The sequence below is a fragment of the Dendrobates tinctorius genome, unplaced genomic scaffold (genome assembly GCF_039654945.1).
Source record: "Dendrobates tinctorius isolate UK_male_01 unplaced genomic scaffold, ASM3965494v1 ptg000125l, whole genome shotgun sequence".
Classification (NCBI taxonomy): Eukaryota; Metazoa; Chordata; class Amphibia; order Anura; family Dendrobatidae; genus Dendrobates; species Dendrobates tinctorius.
This window is the reverse complement of record NW_027361793.1, coordinates 19652893-19672547: the sequence shown is the minus strand read 5'-3', so window position 1 is coordinate 19672547 and position 19655 is coordinate 19652893. Positions and strand designations below refer to the sequence as shown.

Sequence of the window (19655 nt, the reverse complement as noted above, 5' to 3'; positions counted from 1 at the left end):
CCCGACTTCAGGTGCAGTGTCGCATTAAAGATATGACGTACTATCCCGTCCATGGTCAGACATGCCCAGGTCATATGGACGGGATAGTACGTCGGATGTCAGAGAGGGGTTAAGAGGAAGGAGCTCAGTATGTCTGTGCCTGGTGTGTTACTGTGAGGAGGGTTCGGCTTATATAGAGGAGTTAACACTGGTTTTCTCTCCCTTTTTCTCTCACAGGATGAACTGGAGGAAACATTACCTGCCCTCCCGCCCTGTTTATAATCACTGTGCTAAAATGTTTTAATTTTTACTTGTATAATGATGAATGCTCTTATTGTATTTTTTGAATTTGCCATTGTATATCTTGTACCAGGTTCAATTTTATCATGGCTAGCCTATAACGAGTTAACATTAACATTAACCTTTTAAGCCCAAGGGAAGGGCAATCCATCAGCCATGGTTCCCTAGAGGTTTCCTCCTTAGGGGTTTTTTCCACTCCTGAGCGCTGTAGGATGACTCTTTGTGAGTAGGAGGTTTGCCAAGCTTAGTCCCCTTAATGCAGGGGTGGGGAACCTCAGGCCCCAGGGCCATTTATGGACCGACCTTTTAGCAGGCCCCCGAGCAGATTCTCAAGGACCGCATTCTTTGGCAGGGAGCTGTATTTTGATTGCCACAATCTCATTAATTTCTTCTTGCTCTGTTAGCACACACACGCAGTGTTCACTACTGAACATTGAAGGGCATGCAATGAAAGATTAAGTCATGAAACCAGTGCCAGAGTCAGGATGTACTTTGTGGGCGGACTTTGTACGGCCCCCGAAGGATGGTATAAATATCCAAATGGCCCTTGGAAGAAAAAAAATTCCCCACCCCTGCCTTAATGCTTTTGCAGGGACTTCTAGTTTCTAAGTTTACAAAAGTGATTTATTAAAAAAAGTGTCAAATGTGACTTGGACTTTGTAACCCGTCACAGCTTTGCGGTTTAGGAGTCAGGTGGAATTTGCAGACAAGTTAAGGTGGACTCATTTTAACTAATAGAGGATGTAAAACCTCATAGTGGTGAACAGGCTCTGCTTTGGTGGCCAGCCTCAAGGATGTTGTAATGGTAACGTCAATCAGGGACTGGTACAGTGGTTAAGCACAGGAGTGAGGATAATAGGGTCATTGGTGCCCTGAAAGTTTACTGGCTCTGCTTGAATGGCAAGCCAGTGCGTGCCGAACCTTTATGCCTGTCTGTCCTGGTGCTGTATGTCAGACAGCTGAGGCTATCACAGTACTTGTGAATCCCAATGTACTAGCACTTCACCTGACTCCTACTGTGATTGTTTAATCCTGTGATTTAAGTAAAGCTGTGGCCATTTTGACAACCAAAATAATGTGTTGTGTATTTATTCTAGAGCCTAGGTTTACTGTAGTTATGGTTGTTTTAAGATGGAGTGGGGTCCATCCCACATCCAAAAGTCATAGTCATATAATTTGCATTCCCTGAGCCAAATAGATTAAGTCTGCTCTAAACTTTTCTTTTTTCAGTTTTTCAGTAATAATTGTGTGGCGCCCCCAGGAGTATGGTCGCCACAGTGGCATTGCCTTCCTCCAGGGAGGGTGATGTCATGCTTGGAAGCAAGGAAGGGTCTCTCTGACAGTTAATCATTTACATGCAACACAGTTCCCATTCCAGGCCAGCAGAGGGAGCTCTGAACCAGGATTGGGGGAGGAGCGCGCTCTGAGGGCCAGGAGGGGAGATAGTCAGTTAGTGTGAGGAGGGCAATGAGTGTAGACGTGTAGAGAGAACCTGGAGGTTGAGCTGAGGATAGAGAGCTCCCTCCCAGTGAAAGCGCATGATCTGGAGTCTGGTCTCCACGGTTGTATGGATACTGAAGGCCCTGCAACAGAAACCAGAGGAATAGGAAGCTGTAAATGCTCTATTCCCAACTAAGACTCGGAGGCACAACAGCGACGAGTGAGCCAAGAGAAATAGAGGGCTACAGCTGTCTGCCATACGAGGTAGTTCTAAGAGAAGATAAGAAGGAGGAACTTCAGTGTAACACTGTACTGCATGTACCTCAAGCCAGCGCTAGGAAGGAGACTACACAACCCATCTGATAGAGAGATCCCTGAGTTGCTTCCAGGCTAGCCTGCTCCTGTGCCATCTGTAACCAGGACCCTGGACTGCGTTTGGCAAGTAAATGAAAAGAAACTGCACCCTGTTGTGTCCTTGCCTCCTTCCTGCAACATCCTCAGCACTGCCACATCTCTGTGCCAAACACTGCACCTTCTTCCTAAACATTCCGCTACACTGCCCTGGGACCAACAGCCCTACCTGTGGAGGGCTACAACATCATTGCTGCACTACACCATCTGTCCCAGAGGATCTGTCTGCAGTGTCGGCTTAACACCTCCCTTGCCGAACACCACAGGTGGCGTCACAAATCACTCATAAACTTTATTTCATCACTCAAATCCCCTTTTACATGGGCGTCCAGGGCCACGGACCGGGTCACCGCTGCTGTGACAATCCCCTCTGAGAGACCGGCCCGGTACCGAGTGCCCCACAGCCCTGGGAGGGCGACCCATTTTGGTGTCACGAACAGGATTACGGAGCCCGGTATCCCCGGGTCCTGTGTGCCAGAGACTGTTGTGTGCTATAGACTGTGTGTGAAATTGGCGCCATTACCACCATGATCCCGCTGATTGGCGCGCGTGGGAAGGAAAGGGGCAGGCCTTCGTGGGTGGAGCCTGCCGCAGAGTGAGAAGAAGTGATGTACCACGCAGGAAGAGAGGACAGCGCGCGAGAAGGGGAGGAGCTGATGCCTACAGCCGGTAAGCCTGCTCAACGCTGGGGCCTGGCACCCGTTAACTAGGGGGGAAAGAGAATGTCTGAGGCAAGCGCCGATGCAGCGGTGGATGCCCTCGCCAGCCCCTCAGCGCCGCAAGATGCAGTGCCCAACGTGGCTGCGGCTCCGGTTGCACCCACCGCAGCGGTCCCCATAATGCCGCTGTCTATGCCCTACATACCGGGAGCGGCCTGGCTACCGCAGTACTCGGGTGAGTCCCATACCCTGAGTGAATTTAAAGAGAGACTGTGCAGTTTGTTTGAGGTGTATCCTCTATCGGAAAGCCAGAAGGTGAACATCCTTATTGGGCAGCTAACAGGTGCAGCACAGAGAGAAGTAAAAGTCTGGCAGGACACTGATAAAGAGACTGTTAAAAAGATCCTGGCTAAGCTAAGGAGCACCTTTGACACCAGCACTGCCGCTGAAATCAAGATGAGGTTCTTTGGATGTAAGCAGAAAGTGCAGGACAGTATAAGGGACTATGCTCTTAACCTGCAGGAGGCGCTGCGAGACGTCAAGCAAATTGATCCTGACAGTGTGAAAGAGGAAGACAAACTGTTAAAAGAGCAGTTCATTTAAGGACTCCTATCCAGTACCCACAGAGCGCAGCTGCGCATCATAACCCTACAAAACCCTGACCTGAACTTTGCTGATTTCAAGGACAGGGCTATTTGGGTACTGCAGGAACCAACTGTCAGCCGTCCAGCACCCCCTAGGCGCCCAGCGATCACCTACCACCAGGAAGCAGCATCTTTCCCTTCCATCCCTGTGGAGGCTAATGCACAGACTCTGGATAACGATCCAACAGAAGAGCTGCGTCTTCAGGTCCAGGAGTTGACCAAAGGGATGGCTGCACTTACTAAAACCGTTCAGTCCCTGCAGGTGTCCTCCAAGGAGAAGATCCAGCTTGCTTCCAGTCCAGAGGATGTCCCGTGGCTCCGGAGGAGGAGAACCCTGCCACTCCGAGGGAGGAACAACGACCGCTATGACCAGGACGGACGTCCCATCTGTCTTCGCTGCTACAAGGCAGGTCATCTTGCAAAATTTTGTCCTTTAAACGAGCAACCCCTGGGGCAGAGGGCCAACCCCCAGGAGTAGGACCACAAGGCCCAAGGAACTGGTGAGCCAAGTATGTTGGAGGAAGACCGATCCTTCCTGTGGTGATTGTGAAAAATGAGGATGAATGAACTCATGGAGATCAACATCCAACACTGCGGAGACACCATCACATGTTTCTCAATGCAGTGATTCTAGAGCAATGCCCCCATCCCTTATGGGAAATATGTAAAAACATGCAAAACACAAGCCGCGGAGACACCATCACATGTTTCTCAACGCAAGCAATGACTAGCCAGATCTTTCCCCGGGAAGGAACAACCACGGGAAGGGCAGTGTCCAATGAAGGAAACCACCTATGCCAAAACATGGTATCCATCCACAGACAGCTGTTTCGGGGTATAGCCCCTCATCAGTGTTGGATGTTGATCTCCATGAGTTCATTCATCCTCATTTTTCACAGTCTTCCACTAGGCATTGCTCCTACTGGCCAGTTTCCTACTCCACACTCCTACTCCTACTCCGTGGTTGTTCCTTCCCGGGGAAAGACCTGGCTAGTCATTGCTTGCGTTGAGAAACATGTGATGGTGTCTCCGCGGCTTGTGTTTTGCATGTTTTTACATATTTCCCATAAGTGATGGGGGCATTGCTCTAGAATCACTGTGTTGAGAAACATGTGATGGTGTCTCCGCAGTGTTGGATGTTGATCTCCATGAGTTCATTCATCCTCATTTTTCACAGTCTTCCACTAGCCATTGCTCCTACTGGCCAGTTTCTTACTCCACACTGATGAGGGGCAAAGTTTCCTGAATACATTGAGTGCTGTCTCTTGGCCTTCCGGCATCGCCACTTCGGTGGCTTAAGCTGGTCGCTGCTTTTGGGAGATAGCCAGGAGGTCTCGGGGAGGAGATCCTTAGAGTTGTGGACGATGGGAGTCCGACTTCTATTCTCTGGGACCGGTGATAGCCGGGTCAAAAATGGATTCAGGATTGACATCGCTGAAGATAAGAAGTTGCATTTTTCCCTGGGATATTTGGTCAACATGGTGTTTTATGACATCCTGAAGATTCGGAAGTCCGATATAATATGCCTGCAGGAGTTTAGGAGAGAATGCAGGTATGTACTGGTGCTATCTTCTATGGCGGCTTGCCAGAATTTGTTTACTGCCCAGAAAAATGGAGTGGCAAATCCTTTGCTCGAAGGTCTTACCTTTACTGTGCTGTACTCTAAAGGAGATATCCCACTTGTAGTTTTCATGCACAAGCCTTTTGTTTCCCTGGAGGACATTGCTTTATTTTTTAAAAGACATTGCATTTATGTTCAGTACTCCCACAGGGAACTGAATGGAGAAGGGCTCTGGACCGGGAACTACAAATTTTTTGTGAGATTTGGGATGGATCCCCAAGGCCCGGCAGGCATCCATTACCCCCTCTTAATTTTTCAATTGGGAAAAATAGTGTTTTTTTGTTCTTTCCAGATGCCCCGATGTATTGCAGGAGGTGTATAAATTTTGGGCATACCCAGGATAGTTGCAAGGAGATGCCAACTTGCAGAAATTGCAATGCTTCTGGCCATATGGCAAAAGACTGCACAAATCCTGTTAAGTGTAATGCTTGTCGTGAGGAGAGCCATAAGTATCGGGACTGTAAGGCCAGGATCAGTCCTAGGTCTTACGCTGAGGTCTCAGGTGGGGCAGCTGCACCCCCTGCTGCTGTTGTTGACATTCCACAGCTTTCAGACCCAGATCTTATTAAGCAACCTGAAATAATGGATGCACATGAGGAGGCCCTGCCCCAAACGGAGTCTCCCAGCCCAGAGGTGGCAGTTTTGGAAGTTACTGATGTTGAATGTGAGCTCCCTCATCAGTCTGATGTCTGTGGGGAGGGGGAGTTGGAAGGTGGTACTCTTGGCAATACCCCCAGTGTATCTTGGTTTGCTACTGAGGAGGAGTTGGCCAGTTGTGGAGATCAAGGTGACTTCACTCTTGCGAGGTCCTCTGAGGACGAGGAGCCTGGAACTTCCTGTAAGAAGCCCAGAACGGATTGGGCAGACCCCGGTGAAGTTGGTTTAAGTCCGGTGAGTGAACGTAGTTACCCTCAGAATGTCTTCTCTCCTGACACCAATGCTTTTTTAGGCATTCCCGCAGACGTAAATAGATTCGAGGAGTTGCAGTTCCAAATGGAAGACGAAAACGGCTGAAGAGGAAGTGGCTTGTTTGTCGTCATGTAAATAACACAGTCATGTTATGGCTCCCCAAGCTGGTTGGGGCATTGCATCCCTGAATGTCAGGCAAATTAGATCCAAATTCAGGAGGGCAATCGTTCTAGATTATATTAAACAGATGAATGCTCACATCTTTTGTCTTCAGGAATGTGGGATTGTGGACGCTCCAAGCGATAAGGACTGGCCTTACGGACAGCATGTATGGTCTGGCTCACGTGTTAATAGGAATGATGGTGTAGGGATATTAATGGGTAACAGGGAGATTAGTTTAGATAGCTACATGGTGGTAGAGGTGGGTAGATGTATAATTGCACATGTTAGCTGTAGGGGGTGGTGGGCTAGAATTATTAATGTGTACTGTCCATCAGGACACGACAGGAAAAAGGAGCGTCTGGCTCTTTTGGAAAAATTAAGTTTGTTTCTTCTGGGCAAAATGCCTACAGTTTTAGTTGGAGACTTTAATTGCACCACAGAAGGGAATTGTGACATAACTGGTAAAAAGTTATCCAATCTTATTTCTGATTTTTCCCTTCTAGATGCTGCTGCTCTGAAATTTGGCATCCCACCACCGCCAGCGTACCATGCTGATAGGGGTGGTATTGCATCCAGGATAGATAAAATGTTATTTTCCAAAAATATGTTGTGTATGAATTTTGAACAAAATGCTGTACCTTTTTCTGATCATAAGTGTTTGAGAGGTGTGTTTAGTGCGATTGATGACCGTGTGTATGGGGGTGGGGTTTGGAAGCTGAATGTAAGATTGTTAGAAGATGAGGATGTGATGAATGAATTAAAAATAAAGTTTTTGTATTTGTGATTGAACCTCTGTTGTGCTTGGTGAGACGTGATAAAATGATGCAAGTGTTGCGTCTATGAGTAGGGTTAAGTTGCTTCTGGAGTTTTTCTGTGGTGTGTCTGGCTTTAGAGTGAATTGGAATAAATGCAGTTTTAAATGTTTTGGGGATGACAGGGTTAAAATGGAGGGGGGTAAAGTGTGAGGAGGGTGCTATAAAAGTGCTGGGAGTATTATTTAATAAGGACTTGGAAGGTAAGGAGAGCTGGGAGGAGTGTGGATTGCGCATAGAGCGTAAGTTAAATTTTTGGTGACTGAGAGACTTGACCTTGAGTGGTAAGATTTTGGTCATAAAAGCGGTGATTCTTCCGATTTTGCTTTTTATTGCAACAGTGTTTCCACCATCATGTAGGAAAATAAAAAGAGTGGAAAAGTTAGTTTTTACTTTTTTTCTGGAGCAGTAAAATAGAGAAACTTAAGAGAGAGAGTCTTTTCAAGGCGTGTCACCATGGTGGCATGCCCTTTCCAAACATTGAGATTTTTCTGGGGCTTCAGTATATCAAAACTGTTGTTATTTTGCTCAATAAAGGAAATAAGGGAGCGTATATGGCAAGTTATTCTGCTGGTTGGATGTTATATGGCTTATGTTGGAGAAAGAGGGATGCTAGAGTGCCTGTTGCTTTCCAGTGTACGGTCTGGTATGAGGTGATTGAGAAGTTTGTGAGGAAGCATGATTAACTGAGTGTGCCGATTAATGATTTTAGAATGGCTAAGAATGTAATGAAAATAATATGTAAGAATGATGTGGAATGTAATATTGTGGGGTTGCGAGGGAATGAAGTTTCGGTTGCATGGAAGAGTTTGGGAACGCATGGGATGTCTAATCATAGAATCATAGAATCGTAGAGTTGGAAGGGACCTCCTGGGCCATCTGGTCCAACCCCCTGCTCAAAGCAGGATTCGCTAAATCATCCCAGTCAGATGTCTGTCCAGCCTCTGTTTGAAGACTTCCATTGAAGGATATTGTATGGATGGATGGATGGATGGATGGATGGATGGATGTCCTTGCACAATATTTTGCCTGTGCGACAGGTTCAGAAGAGACGAGGTCTGACCAGAACGGATGTGTGCCCGAGGGAAAGTGTGGTGATGTGAGACTGTGTGGCATACTATGTGGGACTGTGATTACGCGTGCAGTGTGTTGTGTAAGGAGTTAGCGGGTGTGAGTTTTATTGACTGGCGTGTTGCAATGTTTGGAATTGGTGCATGTGGTCGTGTGAAAAATAAAATCCTATGGTTAATTATGGCTTGTGTGATGCAGAGTTTGTGGGATGTGAGGAATTTAGGAATTTTCAAAGAGAAGCATGTAGCTGTGAATAAGTGTGTCGGGCTGATCCTTTCTAGATTATACTTGATTTATAAATTAGACAGCGAAGGCGGTGGTGGTTCTGATGCAGAGGGTGTCTGGAAATTTAAAAAATGGCAGCACTTGATCAAATATCAGTGAATTTTAGTGATGTTTATTGATGTTTAGGATGTCTTTGTGTATACCCTTGGTTTGTTATACTAAAATAAATATGAACCATGATGATGAGAGTTGAAACAACGACGTTTAAGTTGATGAGCTTATATTGAGTTGTTTATAAGTAACCTGAATGGTTTTAAAAAAAAAAGAAAAAAAAAAAAAAGGAACAGCTGTCTGTGGATGGATACCATGTTTTGGCATAGGTGGTTTCCTTAATTGGAGACTGCCCTTCCCGTGGAAAGACCTGGCTAGTCATTGCTTGCGTTGAGAAACATGTGATGGTGTCTCCGCGGCATGTGTTTTGCATGTTTTTACATATTTCCCATAAGGGATGGGGGCATTGCTCTAGAATCCCTACATTGAGAAACATGTGATGGTGTCTCCGCAGTGTTGGATGTTGATCTCCATGAGTTCATTCATCCTCATTTTTCACAGTCTTCCACTAGGCATTGCTCCTACTGGCCAGTTTCCTACTCCACACTTCCTGTGGTGATTGACGGCATCCCCATGAACGCTTTGCTGAACACTGGCTCCCAGGTGACCACTATGCCCTATATCCTCTACAAGCGGTTTTGGGCTGACTCTGAACTCGCCCGTGGCCCAACTGATGAACTAACAGTAGTTGCCAGTAATGGTCAGTCTTTACCACAAGTGGGATGTAAAGGAATTACTGTTAAAGTGGGGAGGGTGGAGTTAAAATCTCAAGGTCTGATAGTGGTGGATATTGATCGACAAGAGTGTAATCCCATGATGACTCTTGGTACAAATGTAAATGAAAATTGTCTTTCCGAGGTTATTGTCTGGTTGCAACAGGTGGCTGAGACTGCTGGTTCCAGTGAACAACGAGTCCTGGAGAAGGAGATCAAGGACCTGATGCAAAGACAGCAGGTAGAACTCTCTGGTGGAGAAATTGGCAGCGTCAGAGTGAGTGATGCTTTCCCCATTGCAATACCCCCCAGATGTGAAATGTTGATTTGGTGTCGGGCAGCTATACGTCTCAGAGGAAAGGATTACCAAGCATTGGTAGAACCAGTGTACTCTGATAGCAGGCCCACTGTCCTGACAGCCAGAGGGGTAGTTGATATACGTAAAGGGAGAGTACCTGTACGCCTTTTGAATTGTGGGGAGGAAGAGGCCACAATACCTCGGTATGCCACAGTTGCTAAGCTGCTCACTGTCAGTAACAATGCAATGCAGGCAGCAGAGCCCTTGGTCTCATCTGACCAGGTGGAGGACAATGGCTCTGTCAAGCAGCAGGAGGAGTGGTGCCAGCAACTGCAGGTGGGGACTGACTCTACACCTTCATACCAGAAAGATGGGGTTTACAGGGTGACCCAGGAATATGAACGGGTATTCAGTAAACACCCTCTAGATTTTGGGAAGGCAAAAGGGGTTTAACATCATATCCCCACTGGAGATCATCCACCCATAAAAGAAAGGTACCAGCCTATACCCCCAACACAATACCAATGTGCTAAAGGTATGTTGAGAGAGATGAAGGAAGCAGGGGTCATCAGAGACAATTGTAGCCCCTGGGCAGCTCCGATAGTTTTTGTAAAGAAAAAGGATGGTACCATGAGAATGTGTGTTGATTACAGGAAAATTAACAGCATTACACATAAAGATGCCTACCCATTACACAGAATTGAAGAGTCATTAGCTGCACTTAAAACTGCTAACTACTTTTCCACCTTAGATCTCACTAGTGGGTATTGGCAGGTTCCCGTGGCAGAGGCAGACAAAGAGAAAACAGCATTTACCACCACAATGGGTCTCTGTGAGTTCAATTATATGCCATTTGGGCTCTGCACCGCCCCAGGAACATTTCAACGGCTGATGGAGTGCTGCCTGGGACACATGAACTTTGAGACTGTCCTGTTGTACCTTGATGATGTCATTGTTTTCTCCAAGACTCATGAAGACCATCTGGAGCACCTGGCTGAGGTGTTTGAAGCCTTGTCCAATTTTGGCCTAAAGGTGAAGCCTTCCAAATGCCACCTCCTGAAGCCCAAGGTACAGTACCTCGGTCATGTAGTGAGTGCAGAAGGTGTGGCACCAGATCCTGACAAAGTCACAGTCATCTGGGACTGGCCGAAGACCAGCAACCTCCATGAAGTACGCCAATTCCTCGGGTTGGTAGGCTACTACCGAAGGTTCATCAAAGGCTTCACTGAAATAGCCACTCCTATGCAAAATCTTCTGGTGGGGCAGTCCAAGAAAGCCAAACAGAAGAATTCCACATTTGAATGGACTGAGGAGTTGGAGCGGTCCTTCACCCGTCTGAAGATGGCTCTCACAGGAGATGAAGTTCTGGCCTACCCAGATTATGACAAACCATTTGTGTTGTATACTGATGCCAGCAACGTGGGACTGAGAGCAGTACTGTAGCAGGTACAGAATGGCAAAGAAAGAGTGATCTCCTACGCCAGCAGGAAGCTTCGTCCCACTGAAAGGAACCCAGACAACTATAGTTCCTTCAAGCTGGAGTTCCTCGCCATAGTCTGGGCTGTGACTGAAAGATTCAAGCATTACCTGGCTTCAGCCAAGTTCACCATCTTCACGGACAACAACCCATTGACTCACTTGGAAACTGCAAAACTAGGTGCACTGGAGCAGCGATGGATGGCTCGGCTGTCTAATTATGAATTTACCATCAAGTACCGAGCGAGGCACAAGAATGCCAATGCTGATGCGCTGTCCAGAATGCCTAATCTGCCAGATGCAGGAGAAGACCCTGAGGCTCTTGAAGAAATAGAGTTACCTCCCTTCCACCGGCCGCTTGCGGCCCAGCGTGCTCAAGGAGTGAGAAACAGACGGTCTGGCTTGAAAGAGGTCACCCTAAATCCATTGCCCCATCATGACTGGGCAGAAACTCAGGATAATGACCCCACAGTCCGCCTTGTGAAGGAGCTACTGTCACAAGCTGACTCACGCCCAGAGTCGGATGCTCCTGAAGAAACCCAGCAGTTGTGGAAGGAAAGAGGTCAGCTGTTTATCTATGCAGGAAAGCTGTGTCAGAGGAGTATCAATGCCAGCACGCATGAGCTGGTCTGGCAGGTAGTAGTCCCAAAGAGGGAGGCATCAATGGTCTTGGAAGCATACCATAATGAAGCTGGACACTTCGGATGGAAGAAGTTGGAAGCATTGCTCCGGGAGAGATTCTACTGGGCTGGTATGAGGAAAGCCATTGAAAAGTGGTGCCGGGAGTGTGGACAATGTAACCTGTGCAGAAACGATCGAGACAGCCAGAGAGCTCCTCTGCAGCCAATAGTGACCAAGCAGCCACTCGAGTTGGTTGCCCTGGACCATGTGAAGTTGGTCCCAAGACGGTCGGGCTACATCTATGCTCTTACCATTGTGGACCACTACTCAAGATTCCTGGTAGTTGTGCCTGTCAAAGATCAAACAGCCAGGACAACAGCCAGAGCCTTTCAACAGCACTTCTGTAGACCACATGGGTATCCTGAGTGAGTGCTTACAGATCAAGGTCCCGCTTTTGAGGCAGAAGTGTTCCAGGAATTCTGCAACTTGTATGGTTGTAAGAAGATCCAGACAACACCGTACCACCCACAGACCAATAGCATGTGTGAGAAGATGAACCAGGTGGTGATCGACCTGCTGAAGACCTTGTCTTTGGAGGAGAGTAATCTGTGGCCAGAAAAGTTGCCTGATCTGGCAGACCTCTACAACCACATCCCTGTGAGTTCCACCAACTGCACTCCAGCCTACCTAATGAGAGTGAGGCCTGGTAAGCTGCCTATTGATTTGGACATGGGAGTCTTTACACCTGAAGTGATGTCACGATATGCTGACTGGGACACAGAGAGGCAGCAACAGTACAGAAGAGTACAAGAATGTGTGGAAAAGAGTCTAGCTCAGGCAAGACAAAAACAAGAGAGGAATTACAATCAGCATGCCCCTGCAGTTCCCTTGTCACCAGGAGAACAAGTCCTCAAGAGGAAAAGAAGACTGCATAAGCTGGATGATCAATGGGAAGCTGAAGCCTACACCATTCTACCCTCAAACTTTGACAATACCAAGGTGTGCCTTATTAGTAAAGATGGAGGAGAAACCTCAGCAGCAGTATCAAGGGATCATTTGAAATTATGCCCTGACCAGCTAAAAGAAAGAATGGAAGAACAAAATGACATCCAACCCGTGGAAGAAGAAAAGGTCAGCACCATACTTGGAGAATTCCCTGCAAATTGGACTAAAGTAAATGATGCTATAGTGGTGCCAGTGTTGACATTTCCCCAGCTGGTAGTACAAGTAGAGATGACTCATGAGAACTCTGAAAATCGGGAAGTTCAGGTAGCAGATGCCATACCAGCAGTGGAGCCAGAGAACCCTCGCCCTGCCAATGGTGAATCTGTCATACCCATGGTGAGACTTAGGGTACCGTTACACTTAGCGATGCACCAGCGATCCCGACAACGATATGGATCGCTGGTGCATCGCTAAGTGGTCGCTAGTGAGCTGCCACACAGGCAGATCTCACCAGCGACATAGCAGGGGTCGGGGGTCACTACTTACCTGTCAGACGCGGCGATCCTGACGTCCTCCCGCCCGCGTCCACGCATCGCTCGTCGGCGCAACAGGAAGTGCCCGTAGAGAAATGGTCCAGGACGTTCTCGCGCGACCAGCGATGAGCAGCGGGGGAGCCGGTCGGAGGTATCACACATAGCGATATCGCTAGCAATATCACTGCTACGTCACAAAATCGGTGACGTTACAACGATATTGCTAGCGATATCGCTATGTGTAACGGTGGTTTAAGAGTCAGTAGGAGAATACTACCTAGTTTAACTACACCAGTAGTGAGCACTGGACAACCAGTAAGATCCCCAGTCACACCAGTGTTACGCAGTTCTACCCGTACTACACAAAGTATACCACCCATCAGATATCGTGCAAAGCTAAGTTTATGTGAATGTTGAAATTGTGAATATATGTAATTGTTCTCAAGTTTTGTGCCTACAGATAACCTGTAAGAAGCCTTTTTGAAGTTCTTGTTTCATGTTTTGATGGACATTGTACCACAGGACTTGTGTGGTCACCAGTTTGTATATAGTTCACCATTTGCCTAGGAATGGACCATGGACATTGATGCTTGTACTTATCATCATAGGACTATTTTTGGACCTTGTGGTTTTTGCACATTTTACATTTTTTAAAATCTTGTAACCTTCATACTGATTACATGCTTATATGTTATTCATGTTTTCTTTTATCAGCCCAGGAGTGCTGACTTGCACTAGGGGGGAATGTGGTGCCCCCAGGAGTATGGTCGCTACAGTGGCATTGCCTTCCTCCAGGGAGGGTGATGTCATGCTTGGAAGCAAGGAAGAGTCTCTGACAGTTAATCATTTACATGCAACACAGTTCCCATTCCAGGCCAACAGAGGGAGCTCTGAACCAGGATTGGGGGAGGAGCGCGCTCTGAGGGCCAGGAGGGAAGATAGTCAGTTAGTGTGAGGAGGGCAACGAGTGTAGATGTGTAGAGAGAAGATGGAGGTTGAGCTGAGGATAGAGAGCTCCCTCCCAGTGAAAGCACATGATCTGGAGCCTGGTCTCCACGGTTGTATGGATACTGAAGGTCCTGCAACAGAAAGCAGAGGAATAGGAAGCTGTAAATGCTCTATTCCCAACTAAGACTCAGAGGCACAACAGCGACGGGTGAGCCAAGAGAAATAGAGGGCTACAGCTGTCTGCCATACGAGGTAGTTCTAAGAGAAGATAAGAAGGAGGAACTTCAGTGCAACACTGTACTGCATATACCTCAAGCCAGCGCTAGGAAGGAGACTACACAACCCATCTGATAGAGAGATCCCTGAGTTGCTTCCAGGCTAGCCTGCTCCTGTGCCATCTGTAACCAGGACTCTGGACTGCGTTTGCCAAGTAAAGGTAAAGAAACTGTACCCTGTTGTGTCCTTGCCTCCTTCCTGCAACATCCTCAGCACTGCTACATCTCTGTGCCAAACACTGCACCTTCTTCCTAAACATTCCGCTACACTGCCCTGGGACCAACAGCCCTACCTGTGGAGGGCTACAACATCATTGCTGCACTACACCATCTGTCCCAGAGGATCTGTCTGCAGCGTTGGCTTAACACCTCCCTTGCCGAACACCACAGGTGGCGTCACGAATCACTCATAAACTTTATTTCATCACTCAAATCCCCTTTTACATGGGCGCCCAGGGCCACGGACCGGGTCAACGCTGCTGTGACAATCCCCTCTGAGAGACCGGCCCGGTACCGAGTACCCCACAGGCCTGGGAGGGTGACCCAATTGCATAGTAATTTATTGATTGAAAATATTAATGTCTGTGTAAAAGTAGATTGCATGCTGCTCAGCGAGCCGCGTGGCGTCTCCGAACATGCTTGATGTGCACTCTCCACTTCAGCGTGTCACTCTGCATGACTGACACTCAATTCCAACCAAAGTTTGGAGATTAAAACTGCTCAACTCACATCGGTTCACTTACTTAAAAGATAGTGAACACTGAAGCACAGCCTCGTTCACGGGCTGCAGAGCAATGGATGGGATCCTGACATGCACTGCACTTCTGACATTGATATCTTCTGGCTGGAGAGGCTTCCATAGATCCAACTGTTGGAAAATAATAAATCACACATCATGCAGTTTATGAACGGAACAAGGCTAGCAATGAATGATACCTAGGAATAATGTTCATTAGTATTCAGTATGTAGAAGGACAGACTTCCCAGAAATCGCGCGTTTTTTTCCGCGCGATTTCACCCCGATTCTGTTTGCGATTTTGCCGCGATTTTCTCAAGCACTTTCCAAGCGATTTGAAGCATCGCTTGGAAAGTGATTGACAGGTTGGTCACACTCATCAAACATAGTGTTTGACAAGTGTGAGCAGCTTTTTACTATTGAGGTTGCCTATACGGCATCAATAGTAAAAGATAAAATGTTAAAAATTATAAAAAAATAAAAAATCGGTGTATATTTACCTTCCGACTGTGGCCCGGGACGCACTGCCATCCCGGGCCACAGCGTTCCCAGTAATGCCTTGCGAGACCTGTAATGACGTTGGTCTCGCGTTACTATAGCGATCTTGCGAGACCGCTAGAGTCACGCGAGACTACGTCATCACAGGACCTTGCCGCAAGGCATTACTGGGAACACTTAGGGCGGGAATGCAGCGCTGGACGTCGGATGGTAAATATACTCCGATTTTTTATTCTTTTTTTTTACAGGGGTATGGTACCCGGGGCCTGGAGGACAGTCTCCTCTCCTCCACACCGTGGGTACCAACCGCACATGAGACGCTTAACTTCCCGCATGGTGGGCATAGCCACATGCGGGAAGTAAGCGATTCTCATGCATTCCTATGGGTGCGGAATCGCGGCAATTCTTTGCGATTCCACACAAAAGAATGAGCATGCTGCAATTTTTTCCGCTATGCATTTCCGCCGCGGAAAAAAGCGCAGCATTAGCACAGCATGTGCGGAATGCCATAGGAATTCATGCGGGGCGTTTTGTACACGATTTTTAAATGTTTTCGCTCCGAAAATCGCAGCAAAAACGCTTAAAAATCACATCGTGGGCACATAGCCTAACCCATATTTTATACTATGTTAAATATGGAATTGATCATTTGTATTTTCACCAATATCTAACTTCCTAAGTAGAATATGAACTGGGAAACTTCTCCATGTTCGCCTTTGCTTTAAAGAAACATGAAAATAGAGCACCTAAAATACTATATATTCATTCATTACCAGCATCCTTTTCCCCTAGTATTTCCGCACCTATTTTGCATACAGTGGGGAAAACAAGTATTTACAGTAGTCAGCCACCAATTGTGCAAGTTCTCCCATTTAAAAAGATGAGAGAGGCCTGTAATTGACATCATAGGTAGACCACAACTATGAGAGTCAAAATGAGACAACAAATCCAGGAAATCACCTTGTCTGATTTATTTTGCAAATTATGGTGGAAAATAAGTATTTGGTCACCTAAAAACATGCAAGATTTCTCGCTCTCACAGACCTGTAACTTCTTCTTTAAGAGTCTCCTCTGACCTCCACTCATTACCTGTAGTAATAGCACCTGTTTGAACTTGTTATCAGTATAAAAGACACCTGTCCACTACCTCAAAGTCACACTCCAAACTCCACTATGGTGGAAAGAGCTGTCAAACGACACCAGAAACAAAATTGTAGCCCTGCACCAGGCTGGGAAGACTGAATCTGCAATAGTTAAGCAGCTTGGAGTGATGAAATCAACTGTGGGAGCAATAATAAGAAAATGGAAGACATTCAAGACCACTGATAATCTCCCTTGATCTGGGGCTCCACGCAAGATCTCACCCCGTGGGGTCAAAATGATCACAAGAACGGTGAGCAAAAATCCCAAAACCACACGGGGGGACCTAGTGAATGACCTGCATAGAGCTGGGACCACTGTAACAAAGGCTAACATGAGTAACACACTACATCGCCAGGGACTCAGATTCTGCAGTGCCAGACGTGTCCCCCTGCTTTAGCCAGTACATGTCCGGGCCCGTCTGAAGTTTGCTAGAGAACATTTGGATTATCTAGAAGATTACTGGGGGAATGTCATATGGTCTGATGAAACCAAAGTAGAACTGTTTGATATAAACAAAATTTCTGTACATGAAAGAATGAATGGGGCCTTGTATCGTGAGTGTCATGATCCAGTTTGGATCTGATAGTTTAAATTCACAAAGTGAACTTTTTTTCCTTTGGCTTGGTGCCAAAGTGGGTTGATTGCCCCCAGTGGCCATTAGAATTATTGCACTTGGTGTCGTTTGTTCTAAGTTGCCCCGGTGGTGGTTAGCGGTAGTGCACTTTAGTTTCTTTGGTTTAATGTGCACTTAATTATAAATCAGGTGTGAGGCTCTATAAAAGAGAGTTCAGGTGTGTTTGATCACTGTTGGTGACATTGTGTGTTAGTCATTCACAAGGAAGCTTGGGTGAAAGAAGGAGCTGAACATGAGTCCTGCGCAGCCCAGCCAGAGGGGACGAGTGACAGCTATGTGGTCTGCAAGAAGGGCTGGCATGGCATGGTGGAATCACAGTTTATGGTGTCGGCAGGAAGTGCTTGCATGGCTTGGTGGAGTGGCGACTATGGAGAGAGTTGCACTCAGCATGCGGGACTTGGTTTCTGAGAGCTGGACTCAAGCATGCTTGACTTTTTGGGCAGGAGCTGAACTCATCTTTGGGACTCTGTTACTGGACTTCTGCAATTGGTGGTGGACTCTGCTCCAAGGCTGCACTATGGTGAAGGATCCAGTTATGGTGATGGATCCGGGTGGAGAAGATGCACGCAGGTGGTGGGCTCTGTTGCTAGGAGCATACGCAACAGAGCAAAGCTAAGTGGTGTTTCCCCTGTTTTGTCATCTTTCCTCATGTGTGTTTAGTGCAGTGGTGGGATTAGTTTCCGCACCGACCAATTCCCTAGTGAGGGTTTAGGTCAGGGCGAGTCAGGGTTTGAGGTACGTGTGCGTCGCACGGTGCGGAACCGGCATAGGGAACGTTAGGAGTGCAGGGACACTGGCTCAGGGGAGCACAGGAGGTCTCCATGTCCCTATTCCCTATCGCAGGGCCCACCATTGTTAATGTTACCCAGGTTCCCCTTAATTATTTAAATTCGCCTTACTGGAGGCGGGGTTTCCAGACTATTGTACATAACGTGTATTACCTAAATTCACCAGTTGGAGGCGGCGTATCCAGCTGCACGTTTTATTATTTAAAATCGCCCCACTGGAGGCGGTGTATCCAGGGTCACATGTGTTATGGGTTCGCCTTGCGGTAGTCGCTGCGTCCAGACACACGCGTGACCATGACAGTGAGATTTTGAGTGCAAACCTCCTTTCATCAGCAAGGGCATTGAAGATGAAACATGGAAGGGTCTTTCAGCAGGATAATGATCCCAAGCACACCGCCAGGGCAACGAAGTGTCATGACCTGTTTCGTAGTTGTTTGATCAGTGATCCAGGGTTTAAGGTTTGTAGCCTCTCTCTGGTTTGGGGAGGGCTTTTTTTAGTCTCTGTGGGGCCTTGCTCCTTGTCAGTTATACTTTTGCCCTCAGCTGAATTAGTTGACCCCTGTGTGCCTGTGTCTTGTCCCTGTGTTCTTGTATGCTCGTTTGGTTTTGACCCAGTCCATTACTCCGTTGTGATTTTGTCTGCTGATTTGGTACTGTCTGCTCATTTGTCTGGTTGCTGATCCCTGTGTGCTTTAAGACTACCCGTTTTGTCTGTCCCTTCGGTACTGTTATTTGTCTCTTTTGGTTTCTGACACATTAGCCTGCCCCTGACTATCCTTCCCGCTTCTGGAACTCATACCCGGTGGTCCTTTATTCACTTGGGCTCCCTGTGGTCCTGTCGCTCTCTCTGCTGCGTCCCGCTCTCACCTCCAGGTACCCGGTGGTTGCCTCCGCCCTGGTCCCTCCCACATGCAGTCATGTGTCGCATGTCCTGAACTGCAGCAGTTGCATGCTGCTTCGGACGCCGCGAGCCCCGCTTGACTTCACTCCACTGACGACTCTCTCATTAGAGGGTATCAGGTACGTGGCTACTGATATGAAGGAGTGGCTTCATAGGGAAGCATATGAAGGTCCTGGAGTGGCCTAGCCAGTCTCTAGATCTCAACCCTGTAGAAAACCTTTGGAGGGATTTGAAAGACCATGTTGCCCAGCGACAGGCCAAAAACATCACTGCTATAGAGGAGATCTGCATGGAAGAATGGGCCAACATAACACCAACAGTGTGTACCAACCTTGTGAAGGCATACAGAAAATGTTTGACCTCTGTCATTGCCAACAACAATAACAAAATTTTGAGATGAACTTTTTTTAATGACCAAATACTTATTTTCCACCACAATTTGCAAAATAAATCTTGCCAAATCAGACAAGGTGATTTTCTGGATTTGTTTTCTCATTTTGACTCTCATAGTTGTGGTCTATTTATGATGTCAATTACAGGCGTCTCTCATCTTTTTAAGTGGGAGAACTTTCACAATTGGTGGCTGAATAAATACTTTTTTCCCCACTGTATCAGTTCACAATGAGACCAATTCTGTTTTATTCAGGCCGAATATGGCTGTCATGGTGCCACTTCACTCTCAGAGGGGCATAGTGATGGGCGAATAACATCGTTGCTCGGGTCTCCCCGAGCATGCTCGGGTGATCTCTGAGTATTTTGGCGTTGCCAATGATTTAGTTTTCGTTGTCTCAGCTGCATGATT

The 19655-nt window shown here is 47.2% G+C and overlaps 1 protein-coding gene across 1 annotated transcript in view; it reads right to left on the bottom strand.

Annotated features, from left to right (window-relative positions):
• Window positions 1-19655, bottom strand: part of CPO (carboxypeptidase O) — a 341601-nt gene that overhangs the window by 260578 nt on the left and 61368 nt on the right. Inside the window, exon 4 of the mRNA XM_073541921.1 lies at window positions 14897-15021. Coding sequence (XP_073398022.1) covers window positions 14897-15021 — 125 coding nt within the window. The remainder of the gene's footprint in view (window positions 1-14896; window positions 15022-19655) is intronic.